The sequence below is a fragment of the Vigna umbellata genome, chromosome 8 (genome assembly GCF_029865625.1).
Source record: "Vigna umbellata cultivar VRB3 chromosome 8, Vumbellata_1.0, whole genome shotgun sequence".
Classification (NCBI taxonomy): domain Eukaryota; kingdom Viridiplantae; phylum Streptophyta; class Magnoliopsida; order Fabales; family Fabaceae; genus Vigna; species Vigna umbellata.
The window spans coordinates 8676386-8697708 of NC_142172.1; the positions used below are offsets into that span (position 1 = coordinate 8676386).

Genomic DNA, 21323 nt, shown 5'->3' on the forward strand with positions numbered 1-21323 from the left:
GTCCAAACATTGAGGTTCTTACCAATCAATTGCTTGTTTGAGTTGTGTGGGAGGAGGCCTGTGCAATGAGCAGAACCACAAAGCATAGTTGTCTTGCATAGACATAACAAGAAGTTGCCAATGGCGCCTGAAATTCATAATAACGTAACTATTAAATATTAAAATCACATATGGAACATTATTATGTTAACAAAGTTCACTTACCCGGATATATAAGGCAAAAAGTATATTTTCTTGCCCCTTCCAAAACTTCTTATCAGACTCATGTTGATATGCTCAAAATCATTTGATTCATGAATTGTTTGGGGATCAATGAATCCATAATCATCAGAACGCCCCAACTTATTAGTGACCCCAGACATATACCTGAAATCAAAAATTAACTTTGATATAAGGATACTTGATATATAAATCAATTTTATATATAAATAATTTGTCATAGACTTACATCGTCCATAGTTGAATAATTGAAATATTCAACTCTTGTGTTCCCGACGCAAGCTCACGGACATCTTGGCTATTAAGGTATATTGGGACCTCAGAGCCATGCCCAAATACATTAGCATCATACTCAACCTCCTAAGGCTTATCATCAAGGATGTCAGCAAGTAGATGCAATGAAGAAAGAGGGTCATCCTCAGATAGAGGAATCTTCTGTTGTGCCTGCGTCTGTTGTTACATGAAAAGATAAGATAAGTTTTGACATCAAAAACCTTTAAAATTGAGAAGTGTAAAGAAGAATTTCATACCGAGGGGTCAGAAACTGGTTTAACCAAAAATTTAGGCCAAGTGATAAACGACTTATATGCTTGTTCCACAGTGAAAATCTCTTCCGTGGACAGTGGAACCGAGGCATCTGGTATGATCATTTCATCCACTGAGACCTTCACCTCATCCTCTAATAGTTGCATACCATGACATACAGTCGCTGACCTAAACTCTGTTCCACGAGCTACCAGCACCATCTCAGTATCTTCTAAAATGTATAGCAGACATGGACTACCATCGTCCATGTCATCCTCTGGGATGGCCGATGCGGAACAACTTCCTTTGCCGCTTCTCCCTGTGAGAGTAAATGTTAGATTATACAAGAGATAGAAATAATTGCACATAAATGTTTATTAAGTTTACCTGTGGGAGGGGGAGGGATAACATGTTCCTCTATAGGAGACTGCACCGGGCGCATGCTCTGAAACTGCTCCTGGTATAGCATCTGGAATTCAGCCCTCACCTCGGCCCTGATCTCCTGTATAAGGTCTTGTCGGACCTTTTTTGTGATCTCTTCTGTCATCCTTTGTGTATCGCTGTATGAATATGAAGGCTGACGAGAAGAGCTCCCATAATAATCTGTAATTCCTACTCCAGGACCTGCAGCACGTACACGTCCAGGGTGCTCAGGTCGTCCAATTGCAGCAGCAAGAATATCCTGGCGACCCTCTGGAGTGAATTGGCCTTGGGAGCTCTGCTCAACCAAGGCGTCCTGTAACATTACAAAACACCATTATTCTTTAAATAGTTTAATGAAGTGATAACTTACAATTTTTTCAGGAACAGTGATAACTTACAATTTTTTCAGAAATCTCTCGTGCAGTGTCGAAAGAGTAGGGGCCCGATGGTCGCATACGGGCCAACTTCCATTTCTCATGTCTAGACGGTGGAGAAGGAGGCTGAGGAGGGCTACCACTCTGAGATCGTGGTATAACATCTGCCTTTTGCTTGAGGATTTTCTCCTCAAGCTTCCTATACCCACCACGAGATAATAGGTGGGGGTTTTTGTTCTGAGCACTTGTTCCTTGTGCTTTGCTTCTAATTGCCTGTCACATACACATTAATTAATTAGTTCATATTATATATATTTGTTAATGAGGAATTGAATAATATGAACTACACTAACCTGCCATTCCTCTGACATCCGACTCTCTTTAAAAAGCCGCCAAGTCTCCTCATCAATGGACTTATATGAACTACATGGACTTTTATGTTTAAGGTGTCCAAAGATGTACCTTGATGTCAACTTGCTTTTAAAGTTTTTGAAATTTTCTGCAACAGTTGACAAACACTTATTTCTAAGTGTTGGGACATTTGGAATGTCAAATGTCATCTGAAAAAAACATAATAAAGTTGTATTAGTACAAAATTATCAATATAAACAAATTTTAATTCAAATGCTATTAACTAACTTACCAATATATCTTGCCAAATAATGTTCCGATCACCCTCGGACACATGATCAAAAGATGGAATGAGAATGCTAATCTTATCACGTGCCACTACTCCAAGGTATGATCGGAAGTCATCTGCATGGGGGCCAGTTGCCACACCCGTGGTGACATTCACATTCACCGGAGTTCTTTCACCACTATTTTTCCTGATCAATAGTTGTTTCATCCTAGTGGGTCCTCTAGTGGATCTGGTTGGGGGAGCCTCATCCCCTGAAGAATGTGGATGATCAGCCATATATCTGTCAAAATAAATAACAACATTAAATTCACTTCCAAGACTTATGTAATATCATATAAATTAACAAAACATGTAATAGTAATCATAGGAAATGTATAAAAGGAAAACTTATGTTATATTAATAAAATACTTATATAGAAATTGAAAATTCATACATAAAGATATGGATTCATCATATGTATATTCCCTCATCATGATCTGACCGAATTGCATGTACATCATCGTCAACTACAGATTGGTCATCCAAATTTGTTGTAGTTTGAAATGAATGGTTGTCAGCAATATAAATATTAATCAGATTGTCTTCGTTAACTTCAATTTGTTTTTTGCCTTGAAGAGCAACATACCAATGGTCAGACGCAGGATCTTTGACATAAAAAACTTGAGATGCTTGATGTACCATGATAAACGGTTCGTCTCGGTAACCCACCTTGCGAAAATCAACCAGTGTCATACCCGAATCATCTATTTTCACACCACTCTTATTGTCAAACCACTTACACTTGAACAATGGAACAGAAAACTTGGTGTAATCAACCTGCCATATCTCTTCTATTATACCATAATATCTCATTGATCCAAGTACAGGAGATTGATCTTTTGATGTGGAAAATTGAAGTGACTCAGCTTCTAAACTGACTCCACTATTTTGTACTGTGCTTTTATCATCCAAAGTCTTCGTATAGAATGTGCAATTATTGACTTCATAACCTGTACAACACACGACATCAAACTTCAAACCATTTGCAAGCCACAATAAAGTTTCAGAAGAATGTGGCTCTTTGTCAATTTCAGATTTGAACCAAGACATAAATGTTTTGTTATGCTCCATCAATTGCCATTTCTCTGATTGTCTTGGATTTTTATTCTTAACAATGGATTTGTGTGCTTCCAAAAAAGGGATCACCTCATCTGTGTTGTTCAATATATAAAGATGCACTTGCAACAATTCTTCGCGATCTTTTGTCACCACATTGACACCTCGGATGCTTTTACTTGTAGAAAATTTATTCAACCATGCTGTGCGAGGAACTCCTATTGGATTCGTTGATGTCATGTAATCTGAATAAAACTCAATACTTTCTTCAGCAATATACCTTTCAATCATCGAACCTTCAGGACGATATGGATTTTTAACGTACCCTTTCAAAATCTTCATATAACGCTCAATAGGATACATCCATCTTAAGTATACCGGTCCGCACAACTTGATTTCTCTAACCAAATGAACAAGTAAATGTACCATGATGTCAAAAAAAGATGGAGGGAAAAACATCTCTAGTTGACACAAGATGATAACAATCTCGCCTTGAAGTTCATCTAACTTTGTAGGATCGATGGCTTTACTACATATTGACGAGAAAAATGAACACAACCTGTTTATGGTGTGCCTAACATTTTTGGGCAAAATTCCACGAATAGCCACCGGTAACAACTGTTGCATTAAGACGTGACAATCGTGAGACTTCATGCCAACAAGCTTTAAGTCCTGCATTGACACTAAACTCTTCATATTTGAAGAGTATCCTTGTGGTACTTTGATACTCTTTAAACATACACAAAAACTTATCTTCTCTTGTCTAGACATTGTGTAACATGCAGGGGGCAAATAAGTACGTTTACCAATCTCCTTGGGTGCCAACTCTTCTCGGATATTCATGTCAACCAAATCCAAACGAGCATTCACTCCATCTTTTGTCTTTCCCTGAATGTTGAGTAATGTACCAATCAAGCTATCACACACATTCTTTTCTACATGCATCACATCTATGCAATGTCGAACATCTAACTTTGAGCAATATGGAAGATCAAAGAATATTGATTTCTTCTTCCAAGGGGTCGTTACAGATGACTTCTTCGATGTTTTCCCAAATACATGATGTATTTTATTAACTTTTTCAAGAACTTCAAGGCCAGTAAGTGGATTTGGTGCTTCGTCCCTCTCTTGATCTCCATTGAATGCTTTTTTTAACCTTCGATATGGATGATTACGTTTTAGAAATCTCCGATGACACAGATACACCGTCTTTCTTCCATGTTTCAATTGATGAGCTGCAGTGTTTTCTTCACATATAGGACATGCTTTATGACCCTTGACACTGTATCCTGACAAATTACCATAAGCAGGAAAGTCATTAATGGTGCAAAATAACATTGCACGCATCATAAAAGTCTCTGAAGCGAATGCATCAAATATTTCAACCCCATCAACCCACAAAACCTTCAAGTCTTCAACTAGTGGGCTTAGATAAACATCTATGTCATTTCCAGGCTGCTTTGGACCAGATATCATCATAGACAACATCATGTACTTCCTCTTCATGCACAATGCAGGAGATAAGTTATAAATTATCAATATAACTGGCCAACAACTGTGATTGGTACTCAGATTACCAAATGGGTTCATTCCATCAGTGGCTAAACCAAGCCTAAGATTTCTACACTCTTTACCAAATTCGGGGAATTGTCGATCAATATTTTTCCATTGCTTTGAATCAGCTGGATGACGAAGCAGCCCGTCAATTTTTCTCTCATCTGCATGCCATCTAAGATTTTTAGCATCTTTGGGATTCGCAAACAAACGCTTAAGTCTGGGCACTATTGGAAGGTACCAAACTACTTTCAAAGCAGATCCATTTTTTTCTATCTGACCATTATCTTCACTATTGTTTTTTGACTTGTATCGTGATAAGCCACATTTTGGACACTTTGTCAAAAATTCAAACTCTTTCCTATACAAAATGCAGTCATTGGGACAAGCATGTATCCTTTTATACTCCATACCCATTGGACAAAGAATTTTCTTCGCATCATAATTACGAGTGGGCAGTGTATTTCCATCTGGCAACATTTCATTCAACAACGTCAACAGTTCTGTAAAACTCTTATCAGTCCATCCATTGCTCGCCTTCAAATTCATGAGCCTTAACACCGCTGATAAACGTGTGAACTTAGTTGAACCGACATACAAAGGTGTTTCCGCATCAGTCGACATCGTCTCATACACATGAGCTTTGGCAAAATTTTCTGCTCCAACATCGCGGATCATGTCCTCCAATTTGTCTTCATCCGGTCGATCTTCTTCCATGGTGGAATCAGTAACATTTACACTTTGAGAGTCAGTGGGAAAATCCATTTCTTCGCCGTGCCAGATCCATGTTGTATAGCATCTTAGAAAACCATCACATATAAGATGTTCTCTAATTTGAGTTGCGTTCAACTTTCTCCCATTCAAACAGTTCACACAAGGACATCTAAACTTCACTTCATCATCACTTCTCCCCTCATTACATTGCGCAAATTGTATAAATTCCTCTACACCTCTCTCGTACTCAGCACTAATACGTGGTAAATTAATCCAATTTCGATCCATATTCCTAAATATTACATAAAAAGATAAGCTACTAAAAATCAAACTTGCAATTTCATACATATCATTGAAACTTAGTGAATAATATTTTAAGGTTTATAAATAATACAAGAACTACAACACACATTACCAAAACTATAGCAAAAACCATACCATACATTACCAAAACTATAACAATTTCATGCATTATCAAAATTAAAGCAAAAATTATACTATACATTACCAAAACTATAGAAACTTCATACATTACCAAAACTATAACATTATGCAAAAACTAATGAAGAAATCACGTTAAGAATGCAAAAGGGCATAAATACCTAGAAGAGGAACGGCGAAAACGCTTGGTGCAAAGAAAACGAAATCGCAGCGGAGAGGGAATGACGAGTTTCAAACGATTTTGATCGGCTAAAACTGTTTCAAACGCGTCACAAATGAGAAAGGACCGAATAATTTCAAGTTTAAACGGTGCAGAAACGCGTACCTGAGATGATGGCTGTCGGAGGAGAAGAAAAAACGCGAAAACAGCGAGAACGCGCGAGGAAGACGACACTGTTCCAAGTTTTAATTTTTAACTCTGAACGGGGGAATCTACCGCGGTTCACTACTTAACCGCGGTATAATAGGGGTATATGCCGCGGTTTAACTCCCAACCGCGGCATATAAGGATTAAAAAAATTATCCGAAATGGCATTTTTGAAATTATTTTCAAACTATATGCCGCGGTTCAGCGGGCAACCGCAGTATATACCTCGAAATATTTCAAATTCATATTAAATTAATTTCAGATAGGAGAATATGCCGCGGTTGCTCGTAGAACCGCGGCATATACCCTTGTAACGTGCTGAACATAACTGTCTCCCCAACTGCCTTTTGGGGAATTTCAGTAGATGAGAAGGGTATATGTCGCGGTTCTCTGCACAACCGCGGCATATACCCCCTGTAACTTCTGAAATTCTCTGACTGGCAGAGAAGTTGAGAAGTTACAGGGGGTATATGCCGCGGGTGTCCAGAGAACCGCGGCATATACCCTTGTAACTTTTCAAATTCTCTGACCCAGTCAGCACCTGCAATAAATTGGCAGGGGTATATGCCGCGGTTCTCTGGACAACCGCGGCATATACTCTGTTATTTAATTTTTTATTCATACGTGGCGTCAAAGGCAATGGTTGACTGGAGTATATGCCGCGGTTTGGAGCAGAACCGCGGCATATATGTTCGATTTATTTACAAAAATGCCACCGCGCACCATTATGCTGCGGTTTCCGTTGAACCGTGGCATAATGTGCGCTGTAAAAACCCAATTTTTTACTAGTGCAACATGAGTCTATGCAAAGACCTTATCAATATGGACCGCTCGTCCCAAAGCTTGTGCCTGTAACATAATTTAGAGTTAGAAGTGTACATGAAATCGAAAATACATAAGTTATATATGAAAGAAATAGAAAAGTATTAAAAGTTTTGCCATACGAATGGCATGCTCATGAACCATGATCGACCCACCAGTATGCAGGGTGTCACCCTTTTCAGAAGCTCTGTTCCTTTGGGCTGTGGCACACTTATTGCGAAACTCTGCTGATTTCCAATGAGCGAGTAAAGAGTTCCAAATGTGCTCACCCAACCAGTAAGGGCGCTCCCCTGCATTACGGGCATCCCTAAACATCTCCGACAACCGATGAGTTGTTTTCATGTGGAAATTTCTTTGTATTTGAGTTGCATGTTCAGGTTTCCACTGCACCTTCATCTATAACAGTAAACAAAACAAACATTGATTAATGAACATACTAAAATAAGAATGACAATTAGTTTAATAGGTTGTTCACCTTAAAACGGTCCCATAATGACTTTTTGTCATCTACAGGTATTACTCCCCAAGTAGGCCATGGACTCAAATATTGTTGCTTAATTGATCGTGTGATGGCCTGGGAAGCAACCGTGGATGGAATAAACCTACATATAAAGAAATAAAAGTCATTTGAAGTAAGACAAACTTTAAACATCAAAATGGTTAAAAAAGGGATTAAAGTCTTACCCTTTACCATATGGTTGAATCCATGGTCGATCATGGAGGGGCGAGTCAACACCATCACCATCACCAGGTGAATCTGGATCAACAGATGGTGTGGCAGTCTTAGAAGGCGATATACAAGATGAGGAAGGTATAGAAGTAGGGTCAGGTGGAGCAATGGGGGTAATAATCACAGGGGGAGCAGTGAGGGTAATAATCACAAGAGGAGGAAGAATGTCTACTACAGGGGTAGGAGGAGGGTGTACTGCAAAGGTAGGAGGAGGGTGTACTGCAGGGGTAGGAGAAGGCACCACAGATGATGGACTGGGGGCAGCTGTGGTAGGTAGTGTAGCCGGCACCCTAAGTACATATTTTGGTGTCTGTCGTTGCCTCTTTTTAGGCCTTGCTACCCCCTTTCCTTTATCACGACGTTCTAAACCTTCTCCTATCATGACTGCATTGAAATGGTTACAAATAAAGTGAAAGAATAGAAAAGTCTAAGGAAGGATCAGTACTAATTAAAGTGAATGTAAGATAAATGCATACAACTTTTAAAATTACACCATTATAACACCAACGAAAATGACCAATTACTCATAGAACCCTCAATTCAAGTTTTCACTACTCCACTTCCTAAAAACAAGTCCTAGACTAAAGTAAACTATGTCTATAAATCTCATACCCTCTTATAACATATTTCCTCCCACTTTGACACTTAATTATGATCCAAAAAAGCTCCTAACCAAGACCAACTGCAACAAAACAATACACCAACCATTTCTCACCATTTCCATATCAAAATCTCAAATTTGAACCAATTAACCTACAACCAAGATTACCCTTTTTCTTCCAACAATACAATCAGCATCAAACACTTCCTCAGCATAATTTCCAAATTTCAAACACGCATACACACAGATTCAAACAGTTGTACAACATACATCATCACAAAAATCATCAATATTACCCAATTAACTCAATTATCACTAACATCAAACAACATTTTCATTCAAACAGTTTAATACTCATATACTATCAAATTTACACCACATACTTTAATTAAAAGTAATTATCTAGCTTCCCTCGACAACCTTAGTTGGTGGGTAATCCACCAATCAAGATTTTAGTCAAGAATACAAAGATACAATAAATTTGTATCCTCACCAACACTCAAGTACAAAATAAAGTAATCAAGAGAGGATCACTCTCACTCTCTTTAACCTGACCTACTCAGCACAAGTTATAAGTCTAAAGAATACAAAGAACCTAAAATAAATACACTCAATAATGCAGATGATTCGGAACATGTGTGCTTCTTGAAGTCTTGAATGATTTCTTGTAGTCTTCTTCACCAATCTAGCTTGAAACCTCCAAGAATTGTTCTTTGTTTGTGCCTATACTCAAACTCAAGCAAATGTTATTATATAGCAATTGAATTTCGTAATGAGTTAAGTTTCAAAAATGATTTATATAGTAAATCAAATTTTGTCGTAATTTAATCGTTTAGGTTAAAATCTTAATCGATTAGCCAAAACTTTTTATTTTAATCAATTAAGTCACTAATTTAATCGATTAAAATACTCAGTTATATCTTGTTCTGCTTATCCTGACTCTCTTTAAAAGATTAGATTAATAATGTAATCAATTAGGAAAAAGTTTTTGTTTTAATCAAATTAGGTTACTAATGTAATCGATTAAAATACTTATAGTTATGTCCTATTTTTCTTTATGTGAGTTTTGGCTTGCCTTAACATATTAGATTATCAATATAAGTGATTAATACAATTAGTAATGTGAAATTTTGACCAATCAAAACTAAATTCACTTATACAGATTATTTATGTATCTCATTGTTCTCTTATGATCCTAGGCAATTTATTATCAAGTTTATTGTGCAATAAAGAACCAATTTCTTAGTTCATCACAAAAAAACTTTCACCAATTTATGGATGCGAGAGCTCCCCTCTCAACAATTAGCTTGCTTAAAAACTTCAAAATTACGATGGATGACACAACTCCTTGTCTTACAAACAACATCATAAATAAAAAGAAATTTGTTTTGGTGTATTTGCCATGCAAATTGCATGTCCATGTGTACTAATAGAGCCACTGTGTGTAAGTTGCCTCCTATTTTAGATGCTCGATGTTGTTGGGCTTGTGAACACTTTAAACAATATGAAGAAGAATTCCACAACAGTAGTACCTAGTTCCAAATATCATCAAACATCAACTCGACTTCTTTCCTATTTTTTTGCTATCATAAACATCTTAAATGTTTTCATTAGTAATAGTTTCGTCAATAATGGATTCGATAAAATATGTCAATTTTTTAGTTTTTTGGTAATCCATTAATAAAAAAGATCAAAGTTTTCGTTTTTAAACTTTGACTATATCATGGTCACATTTGTCTGTAAATTTTGTTGGTGATTAATTTTTTAAAATTTTTCATGAATTTTTAAGAAATGTTAAGTAATTGAATTTTTTTAATTCTTCATTGAACTCATTAGTAATTAAGTTATTTAAAAAATTATTAATAAATTTATTGAAAATTTTTAATCTGTCAATAGTTATATTTTTTAAAATTCTACGGATATAATGGTGGCAAAAGTTTTGTCAAATTTGATAAAATATGTCTTCAAAATCGATCAAAGATAAGTAAAAAGAAAGAAAGAAAAAAAATGAAAAGAAGAAGATGAAGTGAAGAAAAAGAACCGAAAATAACACTAAAATATTAAATTGTAAAGGGAAAACAATGATAATTATCAATAAATAACGAAAATGTTTGGTATTAATAATTGTGAAAAATTCTTTCAGTAATATTTATAAATAAGTATTTTCCAAATAGATTTTTTACCATTATATATATATATATATATATATATATAATATTAATATATTTGTTGAGTCAGATTTTTAAAACCCATTTAATATATTGTTATTATAGATGAATATTAAATACATTATCCCTGAAGCATCTCATATTAACACATATAGCATTTATTGTAACATGACAACGTTGTTAACACGTACATAAACTCAAATTTTAGCTTCATTCTTAGATCCCTCTTTATGGGACTCTACTATTTAGCGTTGATTTTTAATATATATATATATATATATATATATATATATATATATATATATATATATATATATATATATATATATATATATATATATTTTAAAACAAAATTTAAAACTAAAAATAATTTATCATAATTAAATAAAAAATTAAAAGATTTAATTATTAAAAGAAAAATTTATGATAATCAAGTCATAATTAAAATTAGTTATGAAAAAAAATATATTACAAAAACTTTCCTTCTATATTTATAAAAAAATAATATACAAAAGGATTCATGAAATAAAAAAATGCTAATTATTAAATTGATATTTTACTGTCTGTCTTTTTATTTAAGAAAGAGAATAAATGAGAACACAACTAATGACTTTTTGTGTTCAATTATTTTTTTTATAAACTAAAGAACATAAATTTTATGAAAGTTAGAGATCAATAAATATGTGATAAACTCAAAAACAAAATGGAAGGAAACAAAATAATAAGTGTCTTAATAAATTTTTATCCTTTATTATATTAAATTTTATATTTTATTTGACATTAAATATTGTAATAAAAATATTCAATTCAATTCTAATCAATTCCTATATTATATATATATATATATATATATATATATATATATATAAATTTAAAAGAAAAATTGAGGGGTCATGGCTCCACCACCTCTTTCCTTCCGTGCTGCACGTATACTTAAATGCTCTCTGTAATTTCATCGTTTGGAGACAAAGGAACTAACACTAGTACAGTCAGATGAAACGACAGCGGTTGTTTTTTGTTATAGGCACTGGTTCTTGAACCGAGCCATATGCAGGCGAGGAAAAAAGTGTACTACTTTTTGCCTCGGTTCAAGCCCGAGGCAAAAGGTGAACTACTTTTGACATCGGTTCTACCATAACCGAAGCAGTAAGGTTTTTGGTTTTTTGTTTTTGGAAGGACTATAGGCCTCGGGTTACTGGAACCGAGGCCGTATGTTCCACCCTACTGCCTCGGTTATAGCTTGAACCGAGGTAGTAGAGGTATTTTTTTTTGACGCAGTACTTTCTGCCTCTGGTGTGGTCATAACCGAGGCATAAGTTGCTTTTCTACCTCGGCTTTTACACTAACCGAGGCATATCAGCTTGTTTTTTTTAAAAAAATTAGGTCTGTTTTTGCAACATTCCCAACAACAGAAACAGACCTGCATATATATTTATAGCCAAAACAATCGAGAATAATCAAGAAACGTATATTTTTAATGAAAATTATAATAAAACATAAATACATTCAATTGAATCATAAATCAACTTCTTATAAGCATAAATCAATCCAATTATAATCATAAATCAAGTTTGAAGCATAAATCAATGTAATGTACAAAGTTAAACTAATAGTAATGTAGATAAGCATGAGACAACTTAGAAACATAAACTTAGAACTTACTATATCCTAATAACTTACTATATCCTAATATCTACTATATACTATTATATAAATGAATTATATATTTAGCCAGTGCTTTCCTCACAAGTTGAAGTGACTTTTCTGGAATTGGAGCAGTCCTATTGAATCTCTCCATAAAATACAATGATTTAACTTAGTGTATTTGAAATCTAAACTATAGGGAAAATAAAATTGAAACCTAAATAATACCGTTTCCCATCCACTGGTGTAATGTGCACGAATAATGGTCATCATCCAAAACATGACGTAGTAACCACATTCATATGACCCCGTTTGTATATTGCACTACAATATATCATCATAATTATAAAATGTTAAGTAACATCAATTGAATGGAACCAAATGTAACAAAGTATGGACTAAAATACCAAACCTTAAGGGCAACCCATGCAAGCTTTTTAGCTGTAGCAGTAGATCTCCCAGATAACATCATATGTGTTGCAAGGGAACTATTAAAAACAATTCCTTTAGCATACATTTATATAAAAAAAAAGTCAAAACATTGAGATTCTTACCAATCTACTATATGTCTAAGAGGGCTGGGAGGAGACTTCTGCAATGAACAAAACCAGACAGAAGTGTTCTCCGGTATGGAGATCACAAGTAGCTGCCACTGACACCTGAAATTGGTAATAAGTTATGAATCATATACCAAAATTAATAAATGAATGTGTTGAAGTTAAGAAACTTAACTTACCCATGTATATAAGGGAGAAAATATATCTCCTTCCCCATTCCAAAGCAGGTGGTGATGTATGTTTGGATATCATCAAATTTATTTCTTTCATGAGTCATCGAGGGGTCAATGAACCCATATACATCGTTGAACCCCTTCTTGTTACTAACATCAAACATATACCTAAAATGAAGAAATAATTTGATATAAGTAAGGTGATGAAATAGAATTATATAAAAAAGTTTTCATAAACTTACATCATCCGCAGCTGAATGAGTGTAATATTAATTTCTTCTCTACCCGACGCAAGCTCCCTAACATCTTGATGATGCAAGTACAATGGGATCTGAGCTTCTCTTCCAAATGTAGTAGAGTCCCAGTGTACATTCATCGGCGCATCTGAAATGATTTTAGCAAGCTCGTGTAACGCACCAAGAGGGTCATCCTCAGATAAATGAGTCTTCTTCGGTGTAGGACTTCCCTCTTGACCTATCTGCTGTTAAATGCAAAAATGGTTATGTTATAACGTCAATTAGAAGTAGATATTAAAATTGAGAAGTATATAGTACGAGTGTTTACCGCGGGATGAGATACATCACCAACCAAATGTCTAGGCCAGGCGACAAAGGACTTAAATGCTTCTTCCACAGTGAAGAACTCATCTGTAGGCACAGGAAGAACGACATCTGCTATGACAACTTCATCCACCGTGACCTTGACCTCATCTTCTGAAAGTTGTACACCATGCACTACAGTGGCTGTCTCATAAACTATACCACGAGCCACTAGGACGGTCCCAGTATCAGAAAGAATATATAACTGACATGGACGAGTTTCATCCATGTCGTCCTCTAGAACACCGGCAGTTGAACAACTTCCTTTACCACTTCTACCTGTCAAATTAAATGTTAGGTTATGCAAAAAGTAAATTAGTAACCAAAAATAAATAAATAAGTTCACCTGTAGGGGGCACAACATGTTCCGCTACAGGAGATGGCGGAGGACGATTGCCATAACCCTCATAATGCTGCTGGAACTGGCGCGCAACCATTTCAGCAACTTCATCATACAACTCTGCCCGAACCTTCTTTGTGATCTCCTGCGTCATCTCTTTTCTTATGTCCTCCTTCATCTTTTCGTATGAATATGGACGCGAGGAAGACCCAAAAAATTGTTGTATGCCTATGCCAGTCCCAGCACCACGCACCCGTCCTGGGTGCTCAGGTCGTCCAATAGCTGTGGCAAGAATATCCTGACGACCTTCTTGTATGAATTGACCTTGGGAGCTCTGCTCAACCAAGGAGTCCTGTCACATAACAAAAGTTCAAAATCATTAGAAAGATCTATGTAATATATATAACAAAATTAATGTAAAAATATAAGAAATGACATCTTACAATTCTTTCAGATATTTCTCTGGCAGACTCGAAAGTGTAGGAGCCCGATGGTCTTATACGGGCTAACTTCCACTTCTCGTGCCGAGATGGTGGTGAAGGAGGAGGAGGAGGGTCACCACCCTCAGAAAGTGGAAGTCTGGTATCTGACTTCTGCTTCATTATTTTCTCTTCAAGCTTCCTATATCCACCACGACACAGTAAGTGTGGATTTTTATTCTGAGCGCTTATTTCCTGTGCTTTTGACCTTTTTTCCTGTGACAAAATGAAACAATTGTCATAGTATAGAATTATGAATGATGAATTGAATGATTTTACTGCACTTACCTGCCACGCCTCGGATGAACGAAGCTCTACAAACTGACGTCATGTTTCTTCGTCAATTGCTGAATATTTGGAACATGGATTTTCGTTACTTTTTGGTCCAAATATATATGTAGACGTCAATTTTGTCTTAAACCCTCGAAATGTTTCTGCAATTGCAGATAAACACTTATTCCTTAAGCTCTCGACGTTTGGCATATCAAATGTTATCTGCAACAAAGAAAGTAATAACCTTATATCAATACAGATTTATCAATATAATGAATATAGAATTTGGAGCAATATTGCTTAACTTACCAATAGATCTTGCCAGATAAGATTCCGATCAGCCTCAGAAACATGGTCAAAGGATGGAGTAAGTATAGAGATACGATCACGTGCCAATACTCCAAGATAAGACCTAAATACATCAACATTTGGGCCAAATGCAACTCCAGTGACCACGTCAACAATGACAGGTGTCCTCTCACCTGCATTTCTTCAAAGTATAAGCTGTCGTAACCTCGTTGCTCCTCTCGTCCGTATAGAAGTGATGGGGACTTCATCGTATGGATTGCAGAAAGATAAATAAGATGAAAGATAAATAAAACACTTATAAAATAACACATATTTAACAAAAGCCATAAATATTTACACAAACATGAAATTCATACATAATCATATGGATTGGTCATATATATATTCCCTCATTGTGATCTTCTCGTAATGCTTGTATATCATCAATTAGAGGGTCGTCATCCAAGTTTATTGTCGTTTTAAATGGATGGTTGTCAACGATATGAAGATTACTTGGACTCTCTTCTTTATCTTCAATTTGCCTTTTTCCTTGGAGAGCAACATACCAATGGTCAGACGCAGTATCTTTGACATAAAAAACCTGACTTGCTTGATATGCCATGATGAACGGTTCGTCTCCATAACCAACCTTTCGAAAATCAATAAGTGTCATACCAGATTCATCTATTTTGACACCACTCTTATTGTCTACCCACTTACATTTGAAGAGTGCAACGGAAAACTTAGTGTAATCAACTTCCCATATCTCTTCAATTCTACCATAATATCTCATGGATCCAACTACAGGATTTTGATCTTTGGATGTGGAAAATTGTAGCGGCTCAGCTTCTAGACTGACGCCACTATTTTGTACTGTGCTTTTATCATCCAAAGTCTTTGTATAGAATGTGCAATTATTAGTTTCGTAGCCTGTACAACATACAACATCAAACTTCAAGTCATTTGCTAACCACAACAAAGTCTCAGAGGACCGTGATTCTTTCGAAACTTCAGATTTGAACCAGGACAAGAATGTTCTGTTATGCTCCACCAACTGCCATTTCTCTGATTGTCGTGGATAATTGTCCTTTACAATGGCTTTGTGTGCTTCCAAAAATGGGATCACTTCATCTGTGTTGTTTAATATGTACAGATGTGCTTGCATCAATTCTTCACGAATTTTCGTCACCACATTCACACCTTGGATGCTTTTACTTGTAGAATATCTATTCAACCATGATGTCCGAGGGACTCCTATCAGATTTGCTTTAGCCATATACTCAGAGCAAAACTCAATACTTTCTTCAGCAATATATCTTTCAATCATTGAACCTTCTGGACGATATTGATTTTTGACGTACCCTTTCAAAATCTTCATATAACGCTCAATAGGGTACATCCATCTTAAGTATACTGGTCCACACAATCTTATTTCTCTGACCAAATGAACAAGTAAAAGCACCATGATGTCAAAAAAGGATGGAGGGAAAAATATTTCTAGCTGACACAAGATGATGATAATTTCGCTTTGAAGTTCATCTAACTTTGTAGGATCGATGACTTTACTACAAATTGATGAGAAAAATGAGCACAATCGAGTTATGGTCTGCCTAAATTTTTTGGGCAAAATTCCACGAATTGCCACTGGTAACAACTGTTGCATTAAGACGTGGCAATCGTGAGACTTCAGTCCAACAAGCTTTAAGTCCTGCATTGACACTAAGCTCTTGATATTTGAAGAGTATCCTTGTGGTACCTTGATACTCCTTAAACAAAGACAAAAACTTATCTTCTCTTGTTTGGACATTGTGTAACATGCAGGGGGCAAATAAGTACGTTTACTAATCTCTCTTGGTGCCAACTCTTCTCGGATCTTCATGTCAACCAAATCCAAACGCACATTCACTCCATCTTTTGTTTTTCCCAGGATGTTTAGTAGTGTACCAATCAAGCTATCACAAACATTTTTCTCAACATGCATGACATCTATGCAATGTCTAACATCTAACTTTGACCAATATGGAAGATCAAAGAATATTGATTTCTTCTTCCAAGGGGTCGTTACAGAAGACTTCTTCGACGTTTTCCCAAATATATGATGTACTCTATTAACTTTCTCAACAACTTCAAGTCCAATAAGTGGAATGGGTGCATTGTCTTTCTCTTGTTCTCCATTGAATTCTTTCTTTAACCTTCGATATGGATAATTAGATTGTAAAAATCGCCGATGACGCATATACATTGTCTTCCTTCCGTGTTTTAATTGTTGAGCTGCAGTGTTTTCTTCACATATAGGACATGCTTTATGACCCTTCACACTGTACCCCGACAAATTACCGTAAGCTGGGAAGTCATTAATGGTGCAAAATAACATGGCATGCATCATGAAAGTTTATGAAGCAAAGGCATCAAATATTTCAACCCCATCAACCCACAACAACTTGAAGTCTTCAACTAGTGGCCTTAGATAAACATCGATGTCATTTCCAGGCTGCTTTGGACCAGATATCAACATTGACAACATCATGTACTTTCTTTTCATGCACAATCCAGGAGATAAGTTGTAAATTATCAGTATAACGGGCCAACAACTGTGATTGGTACTTAAATTACAAAATGGATTCATTCCATCAGTAGCTAAGCCAAACCTAAGATTTCTACATTCTTCACCAAATTGGGGGAATTCTTGATCAATAATTTTCCATTGCTTTGAATCAACTGGATGACGAAGCAGCCCATCAGTTGTTCAATCATCTGCATGCCATCTTAGGTTTTTAGCGTCTTTGGGATTCGCGAACAAACGCTTAAGTCTGGCAACTAGTGGAAGGTACCAAACTACTTTCAAAGAAGAACCATTCTTTTCTGTGTGACAACCATCTTCACCGTTGTTTTTTGACTTGTATCGTGATAACCCATATTTTGGACACTTTATCAAAACTTCATTCTCATTCCTATATAATATGCAATCATTCGGACATGCATGTATCCGTTTATATTCCATACCCATCGGACAAAGAATTTTTTTTGCATCATAAATACTATTGGGTAACGTATTTCCATCTGGCAGCATTTCATTCAATAACGACAACAATTCTGTAAAACTCTTATCACTCCATCCATTGCTCGCCTTTAAATTCATGAGCCTTAACACCGCTAACAACCGTGTGAACTTATTTGAACCCGCATACAAAGGAGTCTCCCCATCAGTGGACATTGTTTCATACACATGCGCTTGGGCAAAAGCTTCTGGGCCAACATCGCGGATCATGTCCTCTAAGTTGTCTTCTTCTGCTTGATCTTCCATATCCATTGTGGAATCATAAACATTTTCAGTTGGAGAGACAGTTGGAAAGTCTTTTAATTCGTCGTGCCATATCCATGTTGTATAACTTCGTATGAAACCATCACATATAAGATGTTCCCTAATATCAGTTGCGTTCAACTTCCTCCCATTCAAACAGTTCACACAGGGACATCTGAACTTGACTTCATCATCACCACTTGTACTCGCATTACGTTGCGCAAACTCTATAAATTCCTCTACTACTCTCTCGTACTCAATGCTCATGCGTGGTAAATTAATTCACCCTCGATCCGTACGCATGTTTACTGAAATTGTTTACACAATTTCAATAATCTTGAATGATCACTTTGATCGTGTTTGTATTCAAGGTGTGACCCTATTCCATTCAAGAAGATTCACTTTTTTTAGTTTATTAAACATATCAATTTTAAACAACATATCTTAAATTTCACGAAATTTTGCCAACATTTTGCATTGGTCTTCAGGTTTCACGAAATGAAAGTGATTATAAGTCATAATCAAATATGCACCCGAAGATCAATACAAAACACAACGACAAATTTTCGTGAAATTTAAGACATGTATATTAAAATTGATATGTTATAATAAACTATGAAAAAGTTATTACTCTTTTTAAACTGTCCAACCAGACAATTCAAGATTCAATACTTGTAAATTATTATTACCATCTCCTATATTTTCATTTGTAAAAGTACGTTTGTACAAAAAATCTGGAGATAGTAAATAATTTTTGTATTGAATCTCAAACGGGAAACTAAGGCTAATTGTCAACAACAATATATATTCAAGCAAACAAAGAATTACGTATACAAAATGCAATATAAGGAAATAGTATAAGAAAATAATACTTTAACCATTACACACTTTAACACTTCACAAAATAATACTTCCACTAAACTAAAATAGTATAAGAAAATAATGCACTTAACTCTTTGTTTAGTCATGTAAGTTTGTTTAACTACAAATTCTACTAAGTGTAATGTATTATTCTAAAAGTATCTCTAATTTAATTCAAAATGCAAACACCATCCTCAATAAATTAAAAATAATTTAGAAAATCCATTTTTTATATAAATCAAGAATAGTTAGAATATATTTAGAATAAAATCAATAAGTTAGCATTAACTTATTGGACTAGCTTATAAGATGTGTTTAACAAAATTGGTTGGTAACTAATTCTTTATGAATTAAGTAGTAGACTTCAATTCACAAGTCTGAATAAAGGCCTTCCAATACACATTTTGAATTTCAATGGTAACAAAATATGAGCCTTAAGTTGTTCATTAATTGACAACAGATTTACCAAGGACAAGTTGTTGATCTTTCCAAAAAGCTGATAACTACTAACACTAATCAAACACAAAAGAAAAAAAATATAAAATAACAATAACAAAGCATGGTAAGGGAAGAGATGATGGCACCTTAAATTATCACCTAAAACTATTCCTACAGCAACAAAACTCGGCTAACAGAGTTGTACGATCCGAAGATCATTCAGGAGAAGAAGTGTTGTGTCTTTCCTCAAACTCTCCTCATCCAATAGCACCAACAATTACTCCACTTTTTGTATAAAGAGGCAGCACCAGCGGAGGTTACAACAGCGACAGAATAGTAACCTCGTTGGAGACAACGCAGGCAACAGCGGCGGGACAGCGCGACGATGAAGGGAGGAGGCGCGACCAAGAACGACAACCAGCAACGACAGCCGCGAGCACTGGCAAGAAGGAGGAACGCAATGACGACGCAAGGAGTGGCAGTGGTGGACACAAAGCACAACGAAGAAGAAGCACGAGACCACGAGAGGAAGAAGAAGCTGTTGGGCGACGCAAATGAAACTGTGTAGCTTAAGGTCAGAAAATGGAGCTACTACCTCGGTTACTTTAAAACCCAAGGTAATAGCACAATAGTGCATCGGTTAAAAGCAATAGCCGAAGTATGAAGTGCGCATCAATGACCTCGGTTCCCTGAAGAACCGATGCCTTAGGCTTGGCATAGCAGAGCTGTCAATGGTTCAGGCAAAAAGCCTAACTTGTAGAGGATTTCAGGCGAAAAACCTAACATGCACAGGTGTATAGGCATCGGTTGCCTAGTAAACCGAAGCAATAAGGCTTTCCAAAAAGTTGTCTCTGATTTGCAATGATTTGTACAATGGTATAGGTCTCGGGTGTCTTATCAACCGAGGCAGTACAACCATTCCGCTTCGGGTGCACTCGTAATCGAGGTATATAGGGTTGTAAGCTTCGGTTTTTCTTAAACGAAATGTATATGACGCCTTCAAAAGTGTTTCTTTTACTAGTGTCTTCACTTTTTATTAGGTAACAAAAAAGTACGTTATAATAGGTTCAACATATTATGACGTAATACATTGTCATGTATTTCATAAAAACTTGTTTTTTAAAATAAAATGTGCTTACATTTGACATCACAAACAATTTCTATGTATAATCATCTCATTGAATCAATTTATAATCAATATACTTGAAAATGAACATATTCAATCCAACAAACAACATGGAATTCATTTCATCATCATAATAATATACAAGCCACAAATAAAAGTTAAACCAAAAGCTTTTAGAAAAAATACATGTGAAGGTTATGAGTTCTAAACTAGCTCACTAAAACTTGTGCTCTAAGCTACTATCATCTACATTTCCAAGCTACTAAAATATTTTTTTGAACTATGCATGTGCCCCAAACTACTAACACAATAACTAGTTTTAATTATGATTTCATTATCATCAATTTTTCTTTTAATAATTATATCTTTTAATTTTTGTTTCAATACAGATATAAGAGACTGGAAAATTAACCTTGCGGACGTGTCTTTATCGCCTTTGGATGTCGATGTCGCTCGCTTTCCTCCAATATAGGTCGCTCGCTTATCCTTCGATGAGTCGCTCGTGCTTCTCTGATATGCACTATTCGTTCTCCTTCACCGTCGGAGGGGAATGTACCTGCAAAAGGCACT

At 35.7% G+C, this 21323-nt stretch overlaps 1 protein-coding gene across 1 annotated transcript; it reads right to left on the reverse strand.

Annotated features, from left to right (window-relative positions):
* Window positions 1–743: 743 nt before the first annotated feature.
* On the reverse strand, window positions 744–8287 carry LOC124841859 (uncharacterized). The gene is made up of 4 exons (XM_088097072.1): window positions 7918–8287; window positions 7331–7482; window positions 1132–1480; window positions 744–1063 (listed from the first exon to the last, which is right to left on the reverse strand). Exons 1-4 carry the CDS (start codon window positions 8285–8287, stop codon window positions 744–746), a joined length of 1191 nt encoding a protein of 396 aa, XP_087953198.1.
* Between the last annotated feature and the right edge of the window lie 13036 nt (window positions 8288–21323).

What these genes read in the sequence shown, in the direction of transcription:
- LOC124841859 (XM_088097072.1), bottom strand. Translation starts at nt 8,287, where the DNA reads ATGATAGGAGAAGGTTTAGAACGTCGTGATAAAGGAAAGGGGGTAGCA. An exon ending in GGGTGACACCCTGCATACTG is followed by an intron (nt 1,481 to 7,330) that starts GTGGGTCGATCA and finishes GTAATGTTACAG; the next exon opens with GACGCCTTGGTTGAGCAGAG. An exon ending in TATCCCTCCCCCTCCCACAG is followed by an intron (nt 1,064 to 1,131) that starts GTAAACTTAATA and finishes TTACTCTCACAG; the next exon opens with GGAGAAGCGGCAAAGGAAGT.